The following is a 20,111-nucleotide window of genomic DNA, read 5'->3' on the forward strand; positions in this document are numbered from 1 at the left end:
TAGCATTTAGTATATGGGAAATAATTCCCATATTTCCCCCATAACAATCAACTGAATCTAAAAACTAAAATCCTGAAAATGAATATTTGGTAGTTATGATCAGGAATGATGTTGGTTAAAAAAAAATAACACTGAAAGTGGAAAATAATATTGATATATAATATTATTATGGCAGTTGAAAGACCTCCGAGTAACTTTTTTTATTGACGCACAAGGGTTAAACATGCTAAAAATCCAGGCATGAATGAGTTGCTGTTTACAAAAGTTTTATAAGAACCTTCCAGTAATCGCTCCGTTTCTGAGCGAACAACCCAGAAAGCGAGCGAAGCTTCTTATGGGCTTCGACAGCAACCATGGGCGGAGCTTTCCGTGCTTTCTGCCTTTTCATTGGTCAACTCTGCACGAGTGTTCGAGAACCGTTCAGAAAATGCAAGCAAAGCTGTTGCGTTGGTTCAACACTTCACAAGTGCTGAAATATATATATATATATATATATATATATATATATATATATATATATATATATATATATATATATATATATATATATATATATATATATATTTAAAAAACAAAGAATTTAGTAGACAAATTTGCAGAAATTAAATGAACACATTTTACACAACACTTACACACAATTACAAAATAAATCAGGATATTTTTATATACTGAAAGAATTGCTTGTTTATTTGAAAAATTACATAAGGGAACTGAAATAAGTAAAACTACCAAATCCAATAACCTTACCCAAGTAGGCAGGCTGATTAATTAGCCAATACTTTTAGATAATTTTGGAAACCTACAAATGTGCAGCTCACACCTTGTAAGCACTTCATCTGTATAAACTAAATAATTGACATTAATATTGTCACTGTACTAAGGCCAAAAGAAATATTATCTTGAAAATATTTACTTTGTATGGTAAGTTGACTGTGTATATATTTCTTCTACACGACACTACACTACATGTACATGCTACATGTAGATAAACTTAAACTCTATTTATATAGCGCTTTTCTCAAAAATGTTGTTTCAAAACAGCTTTACAGGAAATATTACCCCAAACCCAAGCTAGCAAATGTTAGGCAACAGTGATAGAAAATATGTGAAATTCAATAGGCCTACATGTTTTTCTTAAATTATCCTCAGACCCCCTAATACCTTGTTGCCCAGATTTGATTGTTTTAATTATTTATATTCTGTTGAGATTTAAATTCTGTTTCTTTGTTGTCTCCAAGTCTGGCTATTGATATACAATTAGACATACAGTATTTTGTGTCTTTCTTAAATTTTTTTGTCTTTCTTACATATTTTGTGTAAGCCACAGATTATATGAAAAAAAGAAAGATATTAAGTCCTGTTTTTTTTAAATTATTTTTTATCGAGAATCTATCCTGCATTAGACCTTCAAATCGAATCATTATTTCCCCTCATGAACAGACAGGTGTGTGACAAGAGCGTCATTATTTACTCTTTCACTTGTATATAGCGTCCTCTACTGTCAATATTTGAACAAAACAGGATTATTTACTTTTTTCTCCCGTTTTCTCCCCAATTTGGCATTCCTATTTCCTAAATCCTCATGGTGGCCTAGTGACTCGCCTTAATCCGGGAGGCGGAGGATGAATCTCAGTTGCCTCTGTATCTGAGACCGTCAATCTTATCCTGTGACATGTTGAGCGCATTACCGTGGAGACCTAGTGTGTGTGGAAGCTTACTCTATTCTCTGCGGGATCCACACACAACTTACCATGTGCCCCACTGAGAGCAAGAACAACATTATAGTGAGCAAGAGGAGGTTAACCCAACGTGACTCTACTCACTCTAGCAGCCAGGCCAATTGATGGCTTCAAAAATATATATTTTTATGTTTTCCACCAGATGGCGCCATTTGTCTCATGTTTAGCCTATGGCTTTTACATAGCCTAAATGTTTTTTTCCTATTTTCTGTTTGCTGTATTGTAGAGCACTGCTGGCCAATTGAATAAATGATGCAGCAGAAAATTGTGTGGGTGTGTTGGTATGGATGTCAGAGTGTGTTTTTTATGTGTGTATTGAGAAATTTGTTCGTGCGTGCGTGTGTGTGTGTGTGTGTGTGTGTGCGTGCGTGTGTGTGTGTAAAAAACAAAAATAGTGGCATTATGTAAACAAACAGGCATTTATAGGGTTAAAACCCTGACCATTAATGAATATTTGGTAGATATGATCAGGACTGATGTTGGTCAGTGAAAGTGAAAAATAACATTAATATATAATATTTTTATGGCAGTTTCTTTGACGTGGACATTTTTGTCCTGAGGTGTGCAAGTTGTTTTTTATTGAATTTTTTTTATCTGACTGCACAAAAAAACAATAATGCATCAAAATCAGCGTTGTTGCTAATCATTTACATATTCCAGACTGTGATAATCACACACACACACACACACACACACACACACACACACACACACACACACACACACACACACACACACACAAAATTATTCCCCATAGCATTTAGTATATGGGAAATAATTTCCCATAATTTTTGTGCCCCCCATAACAAACAACTGAATCTAAAAACTAAAATCCTGAAAATGAATATTTGGTAGTTATGATCAGGAATGATGTTGGTTAAAAAAAAATAACACTGAAAGTGGAAAATAATATTAATATATAATATTATTATGGCAGTTGAAAGACCTCCGAGTAACTTTTTTTATTGACGCACAAGGGTTAAACATGCTAAAAATCCAGGCATGAATGACTTGCTGTTTACAAAAGTTTTATAAGAACCTTCCAGTAATCGCTCCGTTTCTGAGCGAACAATCCAGAAAGCGAGCGAAGCTTCTTATGGGCTTCGACAGCAACCATGGGCGGAGCTTTCCGTGCTTTCTGCCTTTTCATTGGTCAACTCTGCACGAGTGTTCGAGAACCGTTCAGAAAATGCAAGCAAAGCTGTTGCGTTGGTTCTGTATTTAAACAGAAGAGCAGGCTGAGAACATCAAGAGTTCTCCCACAGAGCTGACTTTAGTTACAGGGAAGAGAATACAAGTCACGACGCTTTTTCGGAAGAAATAAAACTAAATCTGAGGAAGAAACCACGGAACTGCACAACGGTATGACATTTATAAATGTTTTCAGTCTTATATCATCTCCGTTTACTTTTACATTTACTATTTAATAAACTAAATAGGTATAATATTAATCATTTCAAATCGTTTTGTAAAGGCAATAAGATGAAGTTAAATGGCAAACTGTATTAATACGTAAAGTTAGCCAATTATAGCCCATTTCACACATCCAGCCTTTTCCAGAAAATGTACAGCATTTTTCAGTTATGAGATCATGTGTGAACAGGACCTTTTTGAAAATACTGGTAAATGTTGCTATGGCAATTTCCCTTACTGAGAAGTTGTATTATACATTTTCATATTGATGGTATGTGTGAACAGCACATGTGGTACATGTACCAATAAAAGCAACCCAACAATTTTCCTGTAATTTACCTGGTTTTATGTGTGAAAGGGGCTAATGTTTTTAAGATGTGCAGCTAAGTTAGTTGTTCTAGCCAGTCTCTGTCATTACTGGGACTGCTTCATGTCTATTAATATAGAATACTATTATTGTTTGTTGTTCTCCTTTTCTATGTTTTTGCCTAGAAATTTGATTTTGAAACAAAAATGTAGTTTGTTTCTCTTTTGGTTTAGACAGCTGTTAACAACCTGTAAAACAAAGATGTCATCTGCAAAAGGAGTTGCTATTGGAATTGATCTGGGCACCACCTACTCTTGTGTGGGGGTGTTTCAGCATGGAAAAGTGGAGATCATCGCCAATGACCAGGGAAACAGAACAACACCCAGCTATGTTGCCTTCACAGACACAGAGAGGCTCATTGGAGATGCAGCTAAAAATCAGGTGGCCATGAACCCTAACAACACTGTATTTGATGCAAAGCGGCTGATCGGCAGGAAGTTTGATGATCCAGTTGTCCAGTCTGACATGAAACACTGGTCCTTTCAAGTCATCAGTGATGGTGGAAAACCAAAGGTCAAAGTTGACTACAAAGGAGAGACCAAGTCATTCTATCCTGAGGAAATCTCCTCTATGGTCCTGGTGAAGATGAAGGAGATTGCAGAGGCTTACCTGGGACAAAAGGTTACGAATGCAGTAATCACAGTTCCTGCATATTTCAATGACTCCCAGAGGCAAGCAACTAAAGATGCTGGAGTGATTGCTGGTCTGAATGTCCTCAGAATTATCAATGAGCCCACAGCTGCAGCCATTGCCTATGGACTTGATAAAGGCAAAGCTTCAGAGCGCAACGTCCTGATTTTTGACTTGGGTGGAGGAACCTTTGATGTGTCCATCTTGACCATTGAAGATGGCATCTTTGAGGTGAAGGCCACAGCTGGAGACACCCATCTGGGTGGGGAGGACTTTGACAACCGCATGGTGAATCACTTTGTTGATGAGTTCAAGAGGAAACACAAGAAGGACATCAGTCAGAACAAGAGGGCCCTGAGGAGGCTGCGTACCGCTTGTGAGAGAGCCAAGAGAACACTCTCCTCCAGCTCTCAGGCAAGCATTGAGATCGACTCCCTGTATGACGGCATTGACTTCTACACATCCATCACCAGAGCACGGTTTGAAGAAATGTGCTCAGACCTCTTCAGGGGAACTCTTGAGCCTGTGGAGAAAGCCTTGAGAGATGCCAAGATGGACAAGTCTCAGATTCATGACATCGTTTTGGTTGGTGGTTCCACAAGAATCCCTAAGATCCAGAAACTTCTGCAGGATTTCTTCAATGGCAGGGAACTGAACAAGAGCATCAACCCAGATGAGGCAGTGGCTTATGGTGCTGCAGTGCAAGCCGCCATCCTCATGGGTGACACATCTGGAAACGTCCAGGATCTGTTGCTGTTGGATGTGGCTCCACTATCCCTGGGCATTGAGACAGCTGGTGGAGTCATGACTGCCCTCATCAAACGTAACACAACCATTCCTACCAAACAGACCCAGACATTCACCACCTACTCCGACAACCAGCCCGGTGTCCTGATCCAGGTGTATGAGGGAGAGAGAGCCATGACAAAAGACAACAACCTGTTAGGGAAGTTTGAGCTCTCTGGAATTCCACCAGCACCACGTGGAGTCCCTCAGATTGAAGTGACCTTTGACATTGATGCCAATGGTATCCTAAATGTGTCAGCAGTGGACAAAAGCACTGGCAAAGAGAACAAGATTACTATCACCAATGACAAAGGCAGACTGAGCAAGGAGGAGATTGAGAGAATGGTGCAGGAAGCAGACAAATACAAAGCAGAAGATGACCTCCAGAGAGAGAAGATTGCTGCAAAGAACTCCTTGGAGTCTTATGCTTTCAACATGAAGAACAGTGTAGAAGATGAGAACGTGAAAGGCAAGATCAGCGAAGATGACAAGAAGCAAGTTATTGAAAAGTGCAACCAGGCCATTAACTGGCTGGAGAAAAACCAGCTGGCTGATAAGGAGGAGTATGAGCATCAGCTGAAGGAACTTGAAAAAGTGTGCAACCCAATCATCACTAAGCTGTACCAGGGGGGAATGCCAACTGGAAGCTGTGGTGCTCAGACACGTGCCAGCTCAGGGCCCAGTTCCCAGGGGCCCACTATTGAGGAAGTGGATTAGTTATGAAATAAGAAATGTGATTGTTTTTTTGGTTTGGTTTCTTTGTGGTTAAGGTTGCCAAATTTTTTGTTGATTGACATTTTTGTGAAGCATACAATTTTTTTTACATTTTTTTTTAATTTGCACTGAATATATTGTAAATTTGCCAGTACTGCAGTTTAAATATTGCATATGGAATATGCTTTTCTGTTAGAAATGCATTGTGTTAAAGTAGATGTTGAAATGTTATGATGTCAGAATCTTAATGTTAGTTTGTACGTCATCTGCATGTTAAGAGTTTTTTCCCCACATATATTTTGTTTTGCATTTATGTGCAGCCATATAATTCATTGTGCCTTATTCCATACCTGAAAGGGTTCATAATATGTTTCATGAGTTGACTCTGAACATTTAAAATAAACTATTGAAAATTAAACTTGTTAATTGTTACCAGTGTTGTTTTTCTTAATGAATACATTTTTGTTAACTGAAATAAACATAAAAAAATGTCATAACACTAAACTAACTAAAATAAAAAATGCCCTTGAATTAATTTAGTTTTTTTATACAGCATATTATAAAATTAGAAACATTTCAAATCCACCTGATTAGACATAAAATGCTTTTAGATAGCGGTAACGCAAGACTGCCCTGAGAATTTAGTGACATTAAGCAAGTAATGATATAAGTAAATGTTTTAGCTTTGGCAGCCATAAAACACTAAAACAAAATAAAAAAATTAACTAAACTGTAACTACAAACTAATAAAAACTAAACTGGAAATGACCAATAGAGAATCAAAAATTTAAACGAAATTAAAAATTAAGCACAACAATATTCTTAATTGTTACAATAGACTGCTGTGTGTATTTCTTTTTTTTTTTTAACTTGTTAAATCTATAGTAGAAAGTACTTGATCAACATGTTTTTCAAACATTTCATATACACTGCCTGGCCAAAAAAAGGCACCATTTGGATTTAAATAAGTAGATACTTAAGAGCCTATAATTGGATAATTATTGCAGTAATTCATATGTTTCAGCTGGCGATAATTCTTTTAACCCCAACTGATGTAGTGTATAGCTTCTCATTTAAACAAACATGCCTGAAGACGTATTCTGTGGTGGTGAAAATTATGTTACTGGCTGAGTTTGTAATGGCATATTACCCATACTACTCTATGGTAGCATGTAATTTCGAACCCAGCCAATGTGTTTCATAAGGGGAAAATTATTAGCCTGCATCAAGCAAAGAAATCAACCAAGGAGATTGCTGAAATTACTGAAATTGGGTTAAGAACTGCCTAACACATTATTAATACCTGGAAGGATAGTGGTGAACCACATCAGCTTCACAGAAGAAATGTGGTCGGAAAAAAATCTTGAATGATCGTGATTGGAGATCACTAAAACACTTGAAGTCACATAATAAAAAAATCAACAGTAGAACTCATGGCTATGTTTAATAGTGAAAGTAAGAGCATTTCCACATGCACAATGCGACGAGAATTTACAGGATTGGAATAAACAGCTGTGTGGCCACTAGAAATAATCAGAAAACCCAATTCAATTTGCTAGGGAGAATAAAGATTGAAATGTGGAGCAATGTAAAAAGGTCACGTGGTCTGATGAGTCCAGGTTTACGCTATTCCAAAGTGATGGGCACCTCAGTGTAAGAAAGGAAGCGCATGAAACAATGCATCTGTCACACATAGTGCCCACAGTACAAGCTTCTGGAGGTAGTGTTATGATCTGGGGTTGCTTCAATTGGTCAGGTCTAGGATCAGCAACGTTATGCGGCAATAAAACAAAGTCAGTTGACTACCTGAATGTACTGAATGACCAGGTTATACCATCAATGTAGTTTTTTCTTCCCTGACAGCATGGGCATATTCCAGGACAAAAATGCCACGATTCATCGAGCTCAAATTGTGAAAGAGTGGTTCAGAGTGCATGAGGAATCATTTTCAGAGTCCCACTGAAAGTTTTCGGGATGTGCTGGAGAAGACTTTAAGGAGTGGTTCGACACTCCATCATCAATACAAGATCTCTGCCAAAAATTATTGTAACTCTGGACGGAAATAAATGTTGTGACGTTGCATAAGGTTGTCGAAACAATGCCACGATGAATTTACACCATAATCAAAGCTAAAGGCGGTCCAACGAAACTTAAGAGTTACTTTTATTTGTTGGCCAGGCAGTGCATAATACATCAATCTAGTTCTGAATCTTCTGATCGTTTAAAAAAATAAGGACCATTTTATGCATGCTTAAGAGTGAAACATAAAAGGAGTAAACATACAGTAGGCTATAAAGACTTGATTGCTTCCATAACATAAAAATAAATGAAAAATCTATTGATCCCAAAGTGCATTTGAGACGTTTTTAACAGTTGGGGTGCTAACTAAATAAACGTATTGTTCACCCAAAATGAAAAGTCTGTCATAATTTATCATCATGTTGTTCCAAACTCAAAATACTTTCTTTCCTTTGTGGAATGAGATGTAAGGCAGAAGTTTAGAGACTGACAACTTCAATCACAATTCATTTTCATTGCATCCCCCCCATACAATGAAAGCCAATGACGACCAAGGCTGTCATTCTGCGAACATCACATTTCATATTCCATAGAAGAAAGAAAGTAAAATGGACTTGGAACAACAGAGGGTAAGTGATGGCAGAATTAAATATTTTGGGCGATCTCTCTTTTTAAGGTTTCGGTTGAACAGAAATGCATCAAATATGTCATAATTGAATGGAACATTTTGGAAATTACAAAGCAGTCTCAGTTTTGTGCACTATACATAGATAAATGAAATCAATTTGTCTCGTGCAGCTGAGGTCCATCTCTTTGTGAGAGATGCGGTGTACTATAACTAATTATAAATATTTTCTTATCATAGTTTATTTGGAGATGTATTTAAACATGTGATTAAAGGAGAAAAGTCTTATAAAGTCTCATGGAAATTCCCTTTCCATCATGGTCTCTCTCCCCAGACCCCTGTGTGTCCTCCTCGCACCCCTCTCCACTGATGACGCGTCAGGACTCATTTCCGGCGACCGCAATCTGTTGTTGAATGTACCGTTCTGTCCAGATTCGGGATGGTACTCGTCAAGCAATAGTGAGTGGCTTTTACAGATTTTAATTACGCTTTATATTCGACAGCATGCCGCTGCCGTCTTTTACGTATATTCACATATGGCATATTAAACGGGGGATTTTAAGCCCGTGATTTGGGATTTGCTGCTCGGCGCTAGCCGCTTAGCCTTCCCGATCCAGTATTGGTGTGTTTTATATGTCGCTCCCCCAGCAGCACCGCTATTCAGACATGCATGATACGATGCATATTTAATAAGAGCTCCGTTCAGGCTCGGTTGGATGGTAAAGAGCTGGTTTATCGCGGGAAAAAAACGGGACCAGCTAACGACACGCCCGTTATAATGCGGTGTCACAAACAATATCAGAGAATAAATGCTACACGTCTTTTATTAATTGTCATATTGCTTTGTAACCCCTCTGTTTACTTCTTTTTTCAGCCAGGTGCTGTTGCCATGTTCAGTAGAAGAGGTAAGACCAAAATTCACCACTACTACATTAACCGGCTGCTATGTCTTCTGTGATTTTCTATGTATTTCTGTTATTGCTTGAACAAATATTGAGACAGACAGTTCCATTCACGCCGTTTGTCAGTTTAATGTCAACATTCTACTTTTCTGCGTTGCATTGTTTGTCTTTATTGTGCGTTGAACTAGCGGACAGTTGCCATTTGTTACTTATGTAACACCCCTCAACCCCCTCCCAGTACCAGGTTGGCCAACTGTACTCGGTTGCAGAGGCCAGTAAGAATAACACAGGGGGAGGAGAAGGAATCGAGGTCCTCCGAAATGAACCTTACGAGAAAGATGGGGAGAAGGGCCAGTACACCCACAAGATTTACCACATACACAGGTGAGTGCATTTGTTTTTGTATTGGTCAGCAAAAAGTATGTAAACCAGAAACTTCTAGCAAGGACTTCTACTATTAATTGGTGATTTGTAGTTAAATATACCTACATATAGTGATACCTACCTACTATTCTAGTGATATTTTGTGATATATGGAACCCTTTTTATATTTATACGTCTTTTACAGCAAGGTTCCTGGTTTTATTCAGATGTTCGCACCTGAAGGAGCCCTGGTTTTTCACGAGAAAGCCTGGAACGCCTATCCCTACTGTCGCACTAGTTAGTACACATTAGTTACCTGTGCGAGTGTGGTATTTACCGTGTTCCTGGTTTATCTTGTTCCATATCACACTGTTCATACTTTATTACCCTGGGTTATTAATTAAAGGAATATTCCAGGGTCAATACAAGGTAAGCTCAATCGTCAGCATTTGTGGCATAATGTTGATAACCACAACATTTGTTTTGACTCGTTCCTCCTTTTCTGTAAAAATAAAAATGCAAAAATTGGGGTTGCAGTGAGACACTTACATTGGAATGAATGGGCCAATTTCTGGAGGGTTAGAAGGCGGAAAGTTTATAATTTTATAAAAGCACTTGCATTAATTCTTCTGTTAAAACTCATGTATTATTGAGCTGTACATTTGTTTATATCATTGTTTTTACAGTCGTTTTAGGGTTTGTTGACGTTACATCATCATGCAACAAAGTTGTAAAATTGGCTATAACTGTACACAGAAAAGGTTAGTAAGTGATTTTATCACACTAAAATCATATCAATGTGCATATTATATATGTCTTGTTACTATACTTTTGAAACAGAGAGTATTTTGATGTTTACGGATTGGCCTTGTTCACTTCCATTGTCAGTGCCTCACTGTTACCCAGATTTTTGCTTCTTTTTGTTTTTTAAAAAAAGGAGAGGCAAGTCGAAATAAATGTTTATGGTAATCAATGTTATGCCACAAATGCTGTCAATTAAGCTTAACTTGTATTGAACCCAGAATATTCCTTTAAAACAGGGTTAAAAACATTAAGGGCCGTGTGAAACGTCTTTAAGTTTGTTTTGAAATGTTACCTTATTTTTTACTTGTGTATTATATGAATTGTGTCTTCTGTGATACAAGCAATATACCTTACCTATTATCCATCTTTTCTTTTCTCTCCTACACTGAATTGAATTTGGAACATCCTAGTTGTTACAGTAAGTGTATCTTTGAAATCATCATACTATTGACATGATACTCCCAGGTCATACTTGCTGAATCACAGGGTTTTGTCAGCATTGCTCACTGTTGAGTAAAATTACCTAAACATTCCCCTGGAATATGCTAAAACTTTTGTGCCATTTGCTTTTCAGAATGAGTACATGAAAGATGACTTCTTCATTAAGATTGAAACCTGGCATAAACCAGACATGGGAACAACTGAGAATGTGAGTGTAATATATACATGGTTCATCTGCTCTTAGATATGTGATACCAAATAACTCAAAGTGAAAATTAAAGGGATTATGTCATAACCCCCCACCCCACACACACACACAGACGTGCTTGTTGTTTCAAACATATCCACCTTATTTTTCAGTGAAACTGCGGTGCCACCATTATCCGCCTAGAATGTGGACCTCTTCTGGTATAAGCCACCTCAAGCCATTTCAGCTATTAAAAAATACTCATTTATACTGCTTAATATTGTAGGCTGGCAATACATGTGATCGCATTATTATAATTTATTATTATTTTCATAAACACTATTTTGGAGTGCATATCATTTGACCTTTTTTCGCATTTTGCCATCATTTTATCACATGCGCTGATGCGGACAGTCCCCAGCAGCTCTGTCTATCATGGCTTCCACATACCTTTCACAACCAAGAGAGAGCAGAAATCTGCTGCCGATACTAATCCTTGTTATTTACATTGCGGCCAGTAACAGTGGAACGTTGTCACACTTGCCGGAAATGCAGCCGCAGCTTACTTCCACGTTGAAAAATATGGTGGATATAACCTTATTTCTTCCATGGAACACAAAAGGAGACAGAAAGTTAGCCTAATTCACTTTCATTGTATGGGAAAGAGTAGCTTCAGCATTTTTCCTTTTATGTTCTGTGTGAGAAAATAAAGCCATACAGGTTTGTAACGACATGAGGGTGAGTAAATGATGATGTAAATGTCATACTTGTGGACAACTTAAGTATACTTTGACTTTTATTTGAATTGAGACATTATTATTATTGCAGACTTATTGCATAATTTTGCATCATTAATTGCCAGAAGGACAACTGTATTGTCTGTAATCTAATGTTGCCATCTTCCTCTCATGCAGCCTCATGGTCTCCCTCCTGAGGAGTGGGAAGAGACAGAGATAGTGCCAATCGATATAGCAGATCGTTCTCAGGTGGATGATGTGGTGAGTGGAAAAAATAACATTAGTGTCTTTGTGTGAAATGTTTGTGGATCCACTTTCAAGTTTAGCAGAAATGTGATTATATATACATTTTCTATGTTGACCTGCTATTTTGCTTCAATATCACTCCTCTTCCTTTCTATCCCACCCATATATTCTATTCTATTCTATTCCTTTATCCCTCCATATCCACTCTATTCATCTCTCTATCAATCTGGGTTACAGGACTATAAACCAGAAGAGGACCCTGCTGTCTTCCACTCAGAGAAAACTGGGAGAGGACCTCTGGGGCCTGAATGGGAGGTAAACATGATCACCACACACACACACACATATATATGTCCATGCATTCTGAAATGCAGTGTTTACTGTGATAATCGATATAAAAACTTCTATGCACAGTTTTTAACTCTCTGTTTCTTGTAGAAAGAGCTTCATAACGGTAATTGTCCCTACATGACGGCGTATAAGCTGGTGACGGTTCATTTTCGCTGGTGGGGTCTGCAGGGGCGTGTGGAGAACTTTATTCATAAGGTAATCCAGTAGTGCCCTGGCTTATAATACTTTATGGCTCTTTAAGCTTTGCAACTAGTCTGCAACAAGAAGTGCCGATTGTAGCATGTGCCTGTCTCCAACGATCTTCTAGTGTGGGACATGTTCTGATTCGCAGACACTATGGCAGATTTCAAACCAGTTTGAAATGTGGCCGATCGGTCATCAGATGTGCGCTAGAGGTCGACCGATAGTAGATTTTGCCGATAACTTGGCTGGTGGAAAAGGTCAACATCGGCCAATGTTTGTGGATCCACTTTTAAGTTTAGCAGAAATGTGATTTATATATACATTTTCTATGTTGACCTGCTCTTGACCTGGTTAGTTTTTTAAATCAATTTCTAGAATGTAAAAAGGTATATCAAAAGTCCAAAATCAATAAAATCCCAGATGCAGTTGATTGTGCAACAAAAATCCTAATACTTACCAGAAAAAAGTGAACATTTGGTGCATAAGGCAGGACTTTTAACTATAAACAAGCCCAGATATTTCACCGTATGAGGAATACGTTTTTTTTTATTATTAGCAAGATTAGGTCTGCCAATCGATATTTTTCTAATTGAATTAATTACATGACATGCCAATTCATTAATTTTAATTAATCGCATACATCATTATTTGCTGAGAATGGCCTGCAATTTTTATTTATTTATTAATGCATAATAATTAAAATATTTATAAATGTAATATGTGTAATTTCTATAATAAATATATAATACGGGTTAAAATTCAGAAATAAATTGCATTATTGTGGCAGATGAATAAAGCATTGATTAGACAATACAAAGAACTCAATATATTTTGTTTTATTCTCATATCATTGAACAAACCTACAGTTGAACGCAATCTGTTTGTGTGTAGTTCTCATTGGTATTCATCATAAATGCCACATTTTTAGGATACTCTGTCAAGATAAAAGTAGTAGAAACTCAAGATGTCTCAAGATTCGTGTATTCTGTTGTGTTTCGCCCACCTGTTATGCTTCCTCAGTAAACGGTTCTAATTCTGTGGCTGCACTGCTTGTGAGATTTGTTGAGCCAGCTGCAAACTAAACACACAGGTTGCAAAAATGGATGTATTTCAAGCTTAAAGTCTGTGTCGCTTGATGTCATCGCCTCCACAAATGATTCAAGCACGTAATGAACATTGGAAGATCGTGCCCACTGGTCTGGTTATGGTTGGAAAACCCATATTTTATCACAGAATTTATGTACATGATTAAATTGTGTTAATTTCTTTAACACTTTATTTTTTTATATAATTAATCACACAAAATTAACACATGTATTGACACAATGTATGTGCTGACGGGGTGTGTTTGCTTGTACTTGGTTTTAATTTAGAACACTCGATTATCCAGTCAAAATACAAATAAATGCATTGAAGTGAGGATAAATATATGAAAATATGGATGAATATTGACAATGATGAAAGTTTTAGTTTCAGCATATCTCCACGAGGTGTCAGTGACCACGTTTACATGCACTTAAGAAAACGGTGTCTTGCATAAAGCATGTTCTGAAAAAACGTGTAAACAAGAACGCTGCTTTCTTTACACGGCTTAAGGGATTAAGAGAAAGTGGTTAAACACAAACAGGTTTCTTGAGAACGTGGCTTGATGTGGCCATGTAAACACATAAGCAGCCTTCTTATGTGTGTTTGAAGAGTGCGCATGTGCGTGAACAGACTGAAGAACAAACGTCATATGATGGAGCCCAACAACAATTCCTCACAGCGGAAAGAATTCAAAATTTCTGGGAGTACAGTGAGAAAAGCACATGTACTATAAACTATACCCATTTATACACGCCAATGGAAAATATCGACGGTCCCTTACGTCCGCATATATGCGCTAGAACATTGGTGGAATCCCAGAGTTTTACATAAGAGGGAAACCCCACTACTGCAGTGCAATTCCGCTGCATGTCGCTAAAGAAAGTTAAGAAAACAAACACAGCAACAACTTTGGAATATCTGGAAATAAACTGAAGTAATGCAGAATAAAATAGCAAAGTCTTTCTCAGATGCCATGTTTGTTATTTACACAAGCGTTGCTGTGAAGAAAGCTGCTTACTGACTAAGCCACATGTATACGGGAGTAAAGAGTACACTGCTTATACAGTGCATGTAAACCAGAACACTGCTTTCTCGCAATAACATGCTTTCTCACAATAAGCTGCTTTATGGTGTCTATGTAAACATAGTTGTTGTTAATTGTTTTTATCAGCATAGATTATTTCTAAAAGTAACTGTCTGAACTGATTAAATTACCTCTAATGTGCGCAATATCCTGATGCACGACAGAGCAGCAATGACCAATAGCCAACAACTTTGTGAAAAAGGACAAGAGGAGAGAGCAATGCACTTGGAAGCAAGAGCCAAAAGAAATTCATACATATAAAATAAAACATCCAACTGCTACCATATCTCCCCAGTCATTGCATTTATTGACCACAAGCTATTACTCCATGTTATTTGATTGAATGTTGTCAAAAATAAACTCTTCTGTTGCTATATATGTTTTTAAGAACACATTTTGGGATCAGAGCTTCAGTCTGTGAGGAGAATGATCTAGTAATTAATGTACTTGCTCTGCGATCAGTTGTGTAGTGTGTGCACAGACAGGAAACGAGACTGTTTTTAAATGTGCCCAGGGCGACAAGTTTCAGTCTTCTATTGTGCTCTTGATTTTAGTGAAAACTCTTTTATTCTGGTTTGAGATATTTTTGTACATAAGGATTTGACAACTGAAGTAATTTCTTAACTGGTCCTTGTTCATGCTGTTGTTGTGAAACAGGTTTACTTATAGGAACACAAATCCCATCTCTCTCTCTCTCTCTCTCTCTCTCTCTCTCTCTCTCTCTCGTCTCTCTGTCTCTCTGAGTAGCAAGAGAAAAGGCTCTTCACTAATTTCCACCGGCAGCTCTTTTGTTGGCTTGACCGCTGGGTGGACCTCACTATGGATGACATCCGCAGGATGGAGGAGGAGACACAGAGAGAGCTGGACCAGGTAACCATTACTATAGATACCATGTGTCTCAGACCGGCACTTAGCAACTGAATTCTGGGCAAGAAAAGAGTTCCAAAATTTGATTTTGTTGATTGTTCTACAGTTGCAGATATTTTATTAACAGCAGTTTAGGGAACTTTCATATTTGAAATAATACCCCAACTTCAGAGAGTAGGAAGGTGCACCTGTGGGCTACAGTAGTGCCACCTGTGGGCTGACCAACTTAATTGTACTATTATTGACATTGCAGTTTAAAGTGATGCTATTTATGCATTGTAGATTATAACTTAACCCTTTAAGCTCTGAAGGTGATTTTCTGTTTCAGTGGCATACCCAAAATTAAAAGCTAGACTTTATCATTAAACTAGATTAAAAAAAAAAACACCTAAAAAAAACAACAACATGGAGCTTTACAGATTATGATACATTTTGATACTCTCAGCCTAAGAAACTGCTGAGAAATAGAAAAAAAAAAAACTTAAGCCAAAAATGTAAAAAAAAAAATATATATTTTTCTGATTTGACATTATATACCTCAGGGTGTAAATAAGGTGGCTCTGAAAGGTTTGTTTGTTTGGTTCCCAGTCATATCACCTGTAACTGAGTAAAATATTTGTTGAAACGACAAAGCAATCAAAAGTTATAGCATTACAAAACTAATTTATATTAGTGTCCGAAAACATCTCCAAGTAAAGCCTCTCCAAACAAATAAAACATAAAATGGTACATAATAACTAATTACACATGCAAACACTACCATGACTTAAGGTTTGCATAGCATGCAGACATGATTTTAGTCATGACATTTCACAGAATGAGTTTCATTCTGTACCATTTGAGTCATCATTTAGTCTGTGTCATGTACTTGGCACCATCTCCTGGTGGCCACAAGTAATTAGAATGATTGATCACATGACTCTGCCCAAATATGGAGGACTATCACCATTAGTTGGAGCAATCTGAACCCAATCTGATTGGTTTAGCATATGACGTTGCAGCATTTCCAGTAATGTCATCTGATCAAGGAAAGCTGACGTGTTTTTAGCCAGATAGCACATTATGTGAGTGTGCACATTATGCTTTGTGTAGATTTTCTAATGATCTATGTATCTGATTAATTTGTGTGTGGGCCCATTTTAAATATATAACCTCCTTTAAGTAATGGTACTGTTGTGGCCAAAAATATTGGTACCCTGTGAAAAAAAAACTGCATTGTTTTCCTTTTTGATCTTTCATTGAAAAAAAAAAACACAATTAAACTTTTATTGAAGTAAAACAATTGAAACAGGGAAATATCCAATTATGATTTTTTTTTTTTTTTCTCAGACGCATTGGCCATAATTATTGCCAACCTTTTATTAAATACTTATTGCAATCTCCCTTTGCCAAGATAACAGCTCTGAGTCTTCTCTTTTAATGCCTAATGAGATTGGAGAACACCTGGCAAGGGATCTGAGACCATTCCTCCACACAGAATTTCACCAGATCCTTCGAATTCAGAGTACCATGTTGGTGGACTCTCTTCTTTAGTTCACCCCACAGGTTTTCTATGGGGTTCAGGTCAAGGAACTGGGATGGCCATGGAAGAACCTTGATTTTGTGGTCAGTGAACCATTGTTGTGTTTATTTTGATGTTTTTTTTGGATCATTGTCCTGCTGGAAGATCCAACTAGGGCCCATTGTAGGCAGCCAGATTTCGATTCCATGTATGCCATGTATCTGAACAAAATGTCCATAAACTCTGACATAAAAACAGCCCCACAACATTAAAGATCCAGCTCCACATTTAACCGTGGGCATTGGGTACTTCTTCATCTCTGTGTGCGCCAAACCCATCTCTGGTGTTTGCTGCCAAAAAGCTTTTTTCTTTTTCATCTGACCATAGAACCCCGTCACATTTGAAGTTTCAGTAGTGTCTGGCAAACTGAAGATGCTTGAGTTTGTTGTTGGATGAGAGCAGAGGCTTTTTTTCTTGAAACCCTCCCAAACAACTTGTGGTGATGTCTGAAATGTTTTTTTTAGACTTTCTGACCACAAGACCCAATATTTTTCTGCAATTCTCTAGCTGTGATCCTTGGAGATTCTTTGGTCACTTGAACCATCCTCCTCACTGTGCTTGGAGACAATGTAGACACATGTCCTTTTCCAGGCCGATTCTTAATATCTCCAGTTGATTGGAACTTGTTAATTATTGCCCTGATGGTGGAAATGGACATTTTCAATTCTTGGGTTATTTTTTTATAGTCACATCAGATTTTGTAATGCTCAACAACCTTTTGCTGCCCATCAGAACTATATTCTTTAGTCTAACCTACTATATAATTTGGCCTGTGTTACTTTATATTTATACCCCTGTGAAACAGGACGTCATGGCTGAACAATTTCATGTTCCTAGTCACCCAGGTGCACTAAAAAAAGTAAAATATGAATGGGAATATACTTCAGATATATTTTACTCCCAAGAATTTGTAGTGGTGCCAATAATTGTGGCCAATGTGTTTTGGAGTATGTCGGAATAATGAGATATTTCCCCTCTTTCAATTGTTTTACTTCAATTAAAAGTTAGATTTTTGTGAAATTTTTAAATGAAAGATCAAAAGGATAAACAATGCAGATTTGTTTTAATAGCCTTCTTTTGCTCATATTTACCAAGGATGCCAATATTTTTGGCCACAACTGTATGAGATTTTATTATGTTTATCTTATGTTTATGCTTTATTCTTGGCTATTAATCTATATATTTTTTAGGATGCATTCTACTCTTTGAGAGCTTTCCAACAACATATGACACATGGCTATTTGATCAGTTTGATGTTTTTACAGATAACAATAATATTTACAATGCGCCATTTTTAATAAATTATCAAAACAAAACAATTAAGTTTTTTTCTGTGAATTTCAAAGCACTTGTTCTGTTTTGTCATAATGTCTATATGCATTGTAAAGTAGAGATTATATGCTATAAAACTATATAAAAAAAATTGTTTGTCAAGACTGTAGTTATTAATATTTTTATTTTATATTCTCCGGGGCCCATCCAAGCTTAAACAGTTAAATACAAAATGGCTATTAGTGAAGTTACACTTTACAGATGATGACCCATCTCAAAATTAGGATTTTGTTTATTGAAGTAAAATAACCAATGTGACCAATAGTAAAGTGCACTCCAATAACATGGTTGTGTTGAACAACTTGAGCATGCACAGGTGAATAATAGTTCTGTGGATAAGGAGCATAATGCTGGATTTATTGTACTTTTCCATGTCATTATTATTATAGAAAATCTTTCATTTTCAGATGCGCAGCCAAGGTTCTGTGAGGGGGATGAAAGCAGGAGAGGACTAGGAAGAGAACGAAGAATGCAAGATACAAAAAGGGGCTACTTTTTATTTTACCTCCTTCAGTCCTCATGGCCAATCACAACGTGCCACATCACTAAGCCCTTCCAAACAGGAAATGGTCATTTCTTACTGAGGACATGTCCATTACCATAAGTGTGAATGTTCGTGTGAATGTAAACGGTATGCATGTGTATTATTGGTTGTGCAGTTTGACTTTAAACCTCATTATTTGCTGCCAAATGTTTTGGGACTCACTTAAGATACATTAAGTGATACCAGCATTTCTTTTTAAAATTAAGTGTTATAACTGTTTAATGTTTTTATTTTTCATTTTGCAACCATCAGCTTTTTACTGAGTGCGCCATTGGAGTAATGAGTCCGAAGCCCTGAGGAATAATTTTAATACATGTATTTTGATCATAAATAAATGAAAAGGTAATTTACTTAATTCTGTTAAATTTATCTTGTTGTTTGGAAAATCTTGGTGGGAACATGCCTCAAGAGGTAGGATCATGTCAGAAAATGTATGACAGGAAAACAGAAAGCTTGTTATACTTGTAAGAAGCTTGAAAGCATAACGGTATTTAGGTTTAGATTTGTGGGGTTTTGGTTTGGTTCTGCACTGATTGAAGTGTGGATGTCATTGTTGAGAGCTGTGAGTGGAGAATGTTTCATTTTTAAACTTGAGTGTAAGAGCCTTCAAACCCCTCCCACCTTTGACTGACATGCCACAGGCCACACCTCTCCATTTGGATGGGGACGGTCAAAATTTTTGGAGAATGAAGTTCAATTTACAATACTGTAACAACAAATAAAAGAAAACATCATTGACTACTAAGAGTTGTGTGTGAGTCCATTTATATAAAAAAAGATTTGGCAAACCAATTAACCAGAAATTGGCTTTGATTGACTTCTGCAAAGAGAGAGCAAAAATAAACCCAACCTTAATTTATGTGTGTTTATAAAATACTCCTTTTGGATCCATAATTGGTAGGTATTCTGTGTACATCATCTGTATGCAATTTATAGCACTTACTGTATCTGGTTGGTCATATGAACACTGCTCATGTGGTTGGGTTTGCATTGACATCTCATTCAGTCTGTATAATTCTCGTCCATTTTCAGTTCACATTTAACAGTGATTTGGGTGGACTTTTTACTGCTGCATTTTATTTATATAAATTAGGTCATGGACTAACAGGAAGATGTTTTTAAATCTTGAA

At 37.0% G+C, this 20,111-nt stretch overlaps 2 protein-coding genes across 3 annotated transcripts; both read left to right on the top strand.

Moving 5' to 3' along the window:
* Window positions 1–2,973: 2,973 nt before the first annotated feature.
* On the top strand, window positions 2,974–6,034 carry LOC127652624 (heat shock 70 kDa protein). Of its 2 annotated transcripts, none has more exons than XM_052138870.1 (2): window positions 2,974–3,101; window positions 3,693–6,034. In XM_052138870.1, exon 2 carries the CDS (start codon window positions 3,721–3,723, stop codon window positions 5,650–5,652), a length of 1,932 nt encoding a protein of 643 aa, XP_051994830.1. In that variant the 5' UTR covers window positions 2,974–3,101; window positions 3,693–3,720; the 3' UTR covers window positions 5,653–6,034. The 2 variants fall into 2 exon arrangements, with proteins under 2 accessions (XP_051994830.1, XP_051994831.1); XM_052138871.1 differs by having other exon boundaries at window positions 2,993–3,101; window positions 3,697–6,034.
* A 2,618-nt stretch (window positions 6,035–8,652) lies between these two features.
* LOC127652856 (phosphatidylinositol transfer protein beta isoform-like) lies at window positions 8,653–19,720 on the top strand. Its single transcript, XM_052139268.1, has 11 exons — window positions 8,653–8,752; window positions 9,168–9,198; window positions 9,434–9,579; window positions 9,764–9,855; window positions 10,773–10,780; window positions 10,937–11,011; window positions 11,905–11,988; window positions 12,211–12,288; window positions 12,412–12,519; window positions 15,425–15,547; window positions 18,845–19,720. The coding sequence occupies exons 1-11, from the start codon at window positions 8,733–8,735 to the stop codon at window positions 18,890–18,892; spliced, it is 813 nt and encodes a 270-aa protein (XP_051995228.1). The 5' UTR covers window positions 8,653–8,732; the 3' UTR covers window positions 18,893–19,720.
* The last annotated feature ends 391 nt before the right edge of the window (window positions 19,721–20,111 follow it).

Source organism: Xyrauchen texanus, chromosome 12 (assembly GCF_025860055.1).
Source record: "Xyrauchen texanus isolate HMW12.3.18 chromosome 12, RBS_HiC_50CHRs, whole genome shotgun sequence".
Lineage (NCBI taxonomy): Eukaryota > Metazoa > Chordata > Actinopteri > Cypriniformes > Catostomidae > Xyrauchen > Xyrauchen texanus.

What these genes read in the sequence shown, in the direction of transcription:
- LOC127652624 (XM_052138870.1), top strand. Translation starts at nt 3,721, where the DNA reads ATGTCATCTGCAAAAGGAGTTGCTATTGGAATTGATCTGGGCACCACC.
- LOC127652856 (XM_052139268.1), top strand. Translation starts at nt 8,733, where the DNA reads ATGGTACTCGTCAAGCAATA. An exon ending in ATGGTACTCGTCAAGCAATA is followed by an intron (nt 8,753 to 9,167) that starts GTGAGTGGCTTT and finishes TTCTTTTTTCAG; the next exon opens with CCAGGTGCTGTTGCCATGTT. An exon ending in GTTCTCAGGTGGATGATGTG is followed by an intron (nt 11,989 to 12,210) that starts GTGAGTGGAAAA and finishes TCTGGGTTACAG; the next exon opens with GACTATAAACCAGAAGAGGA.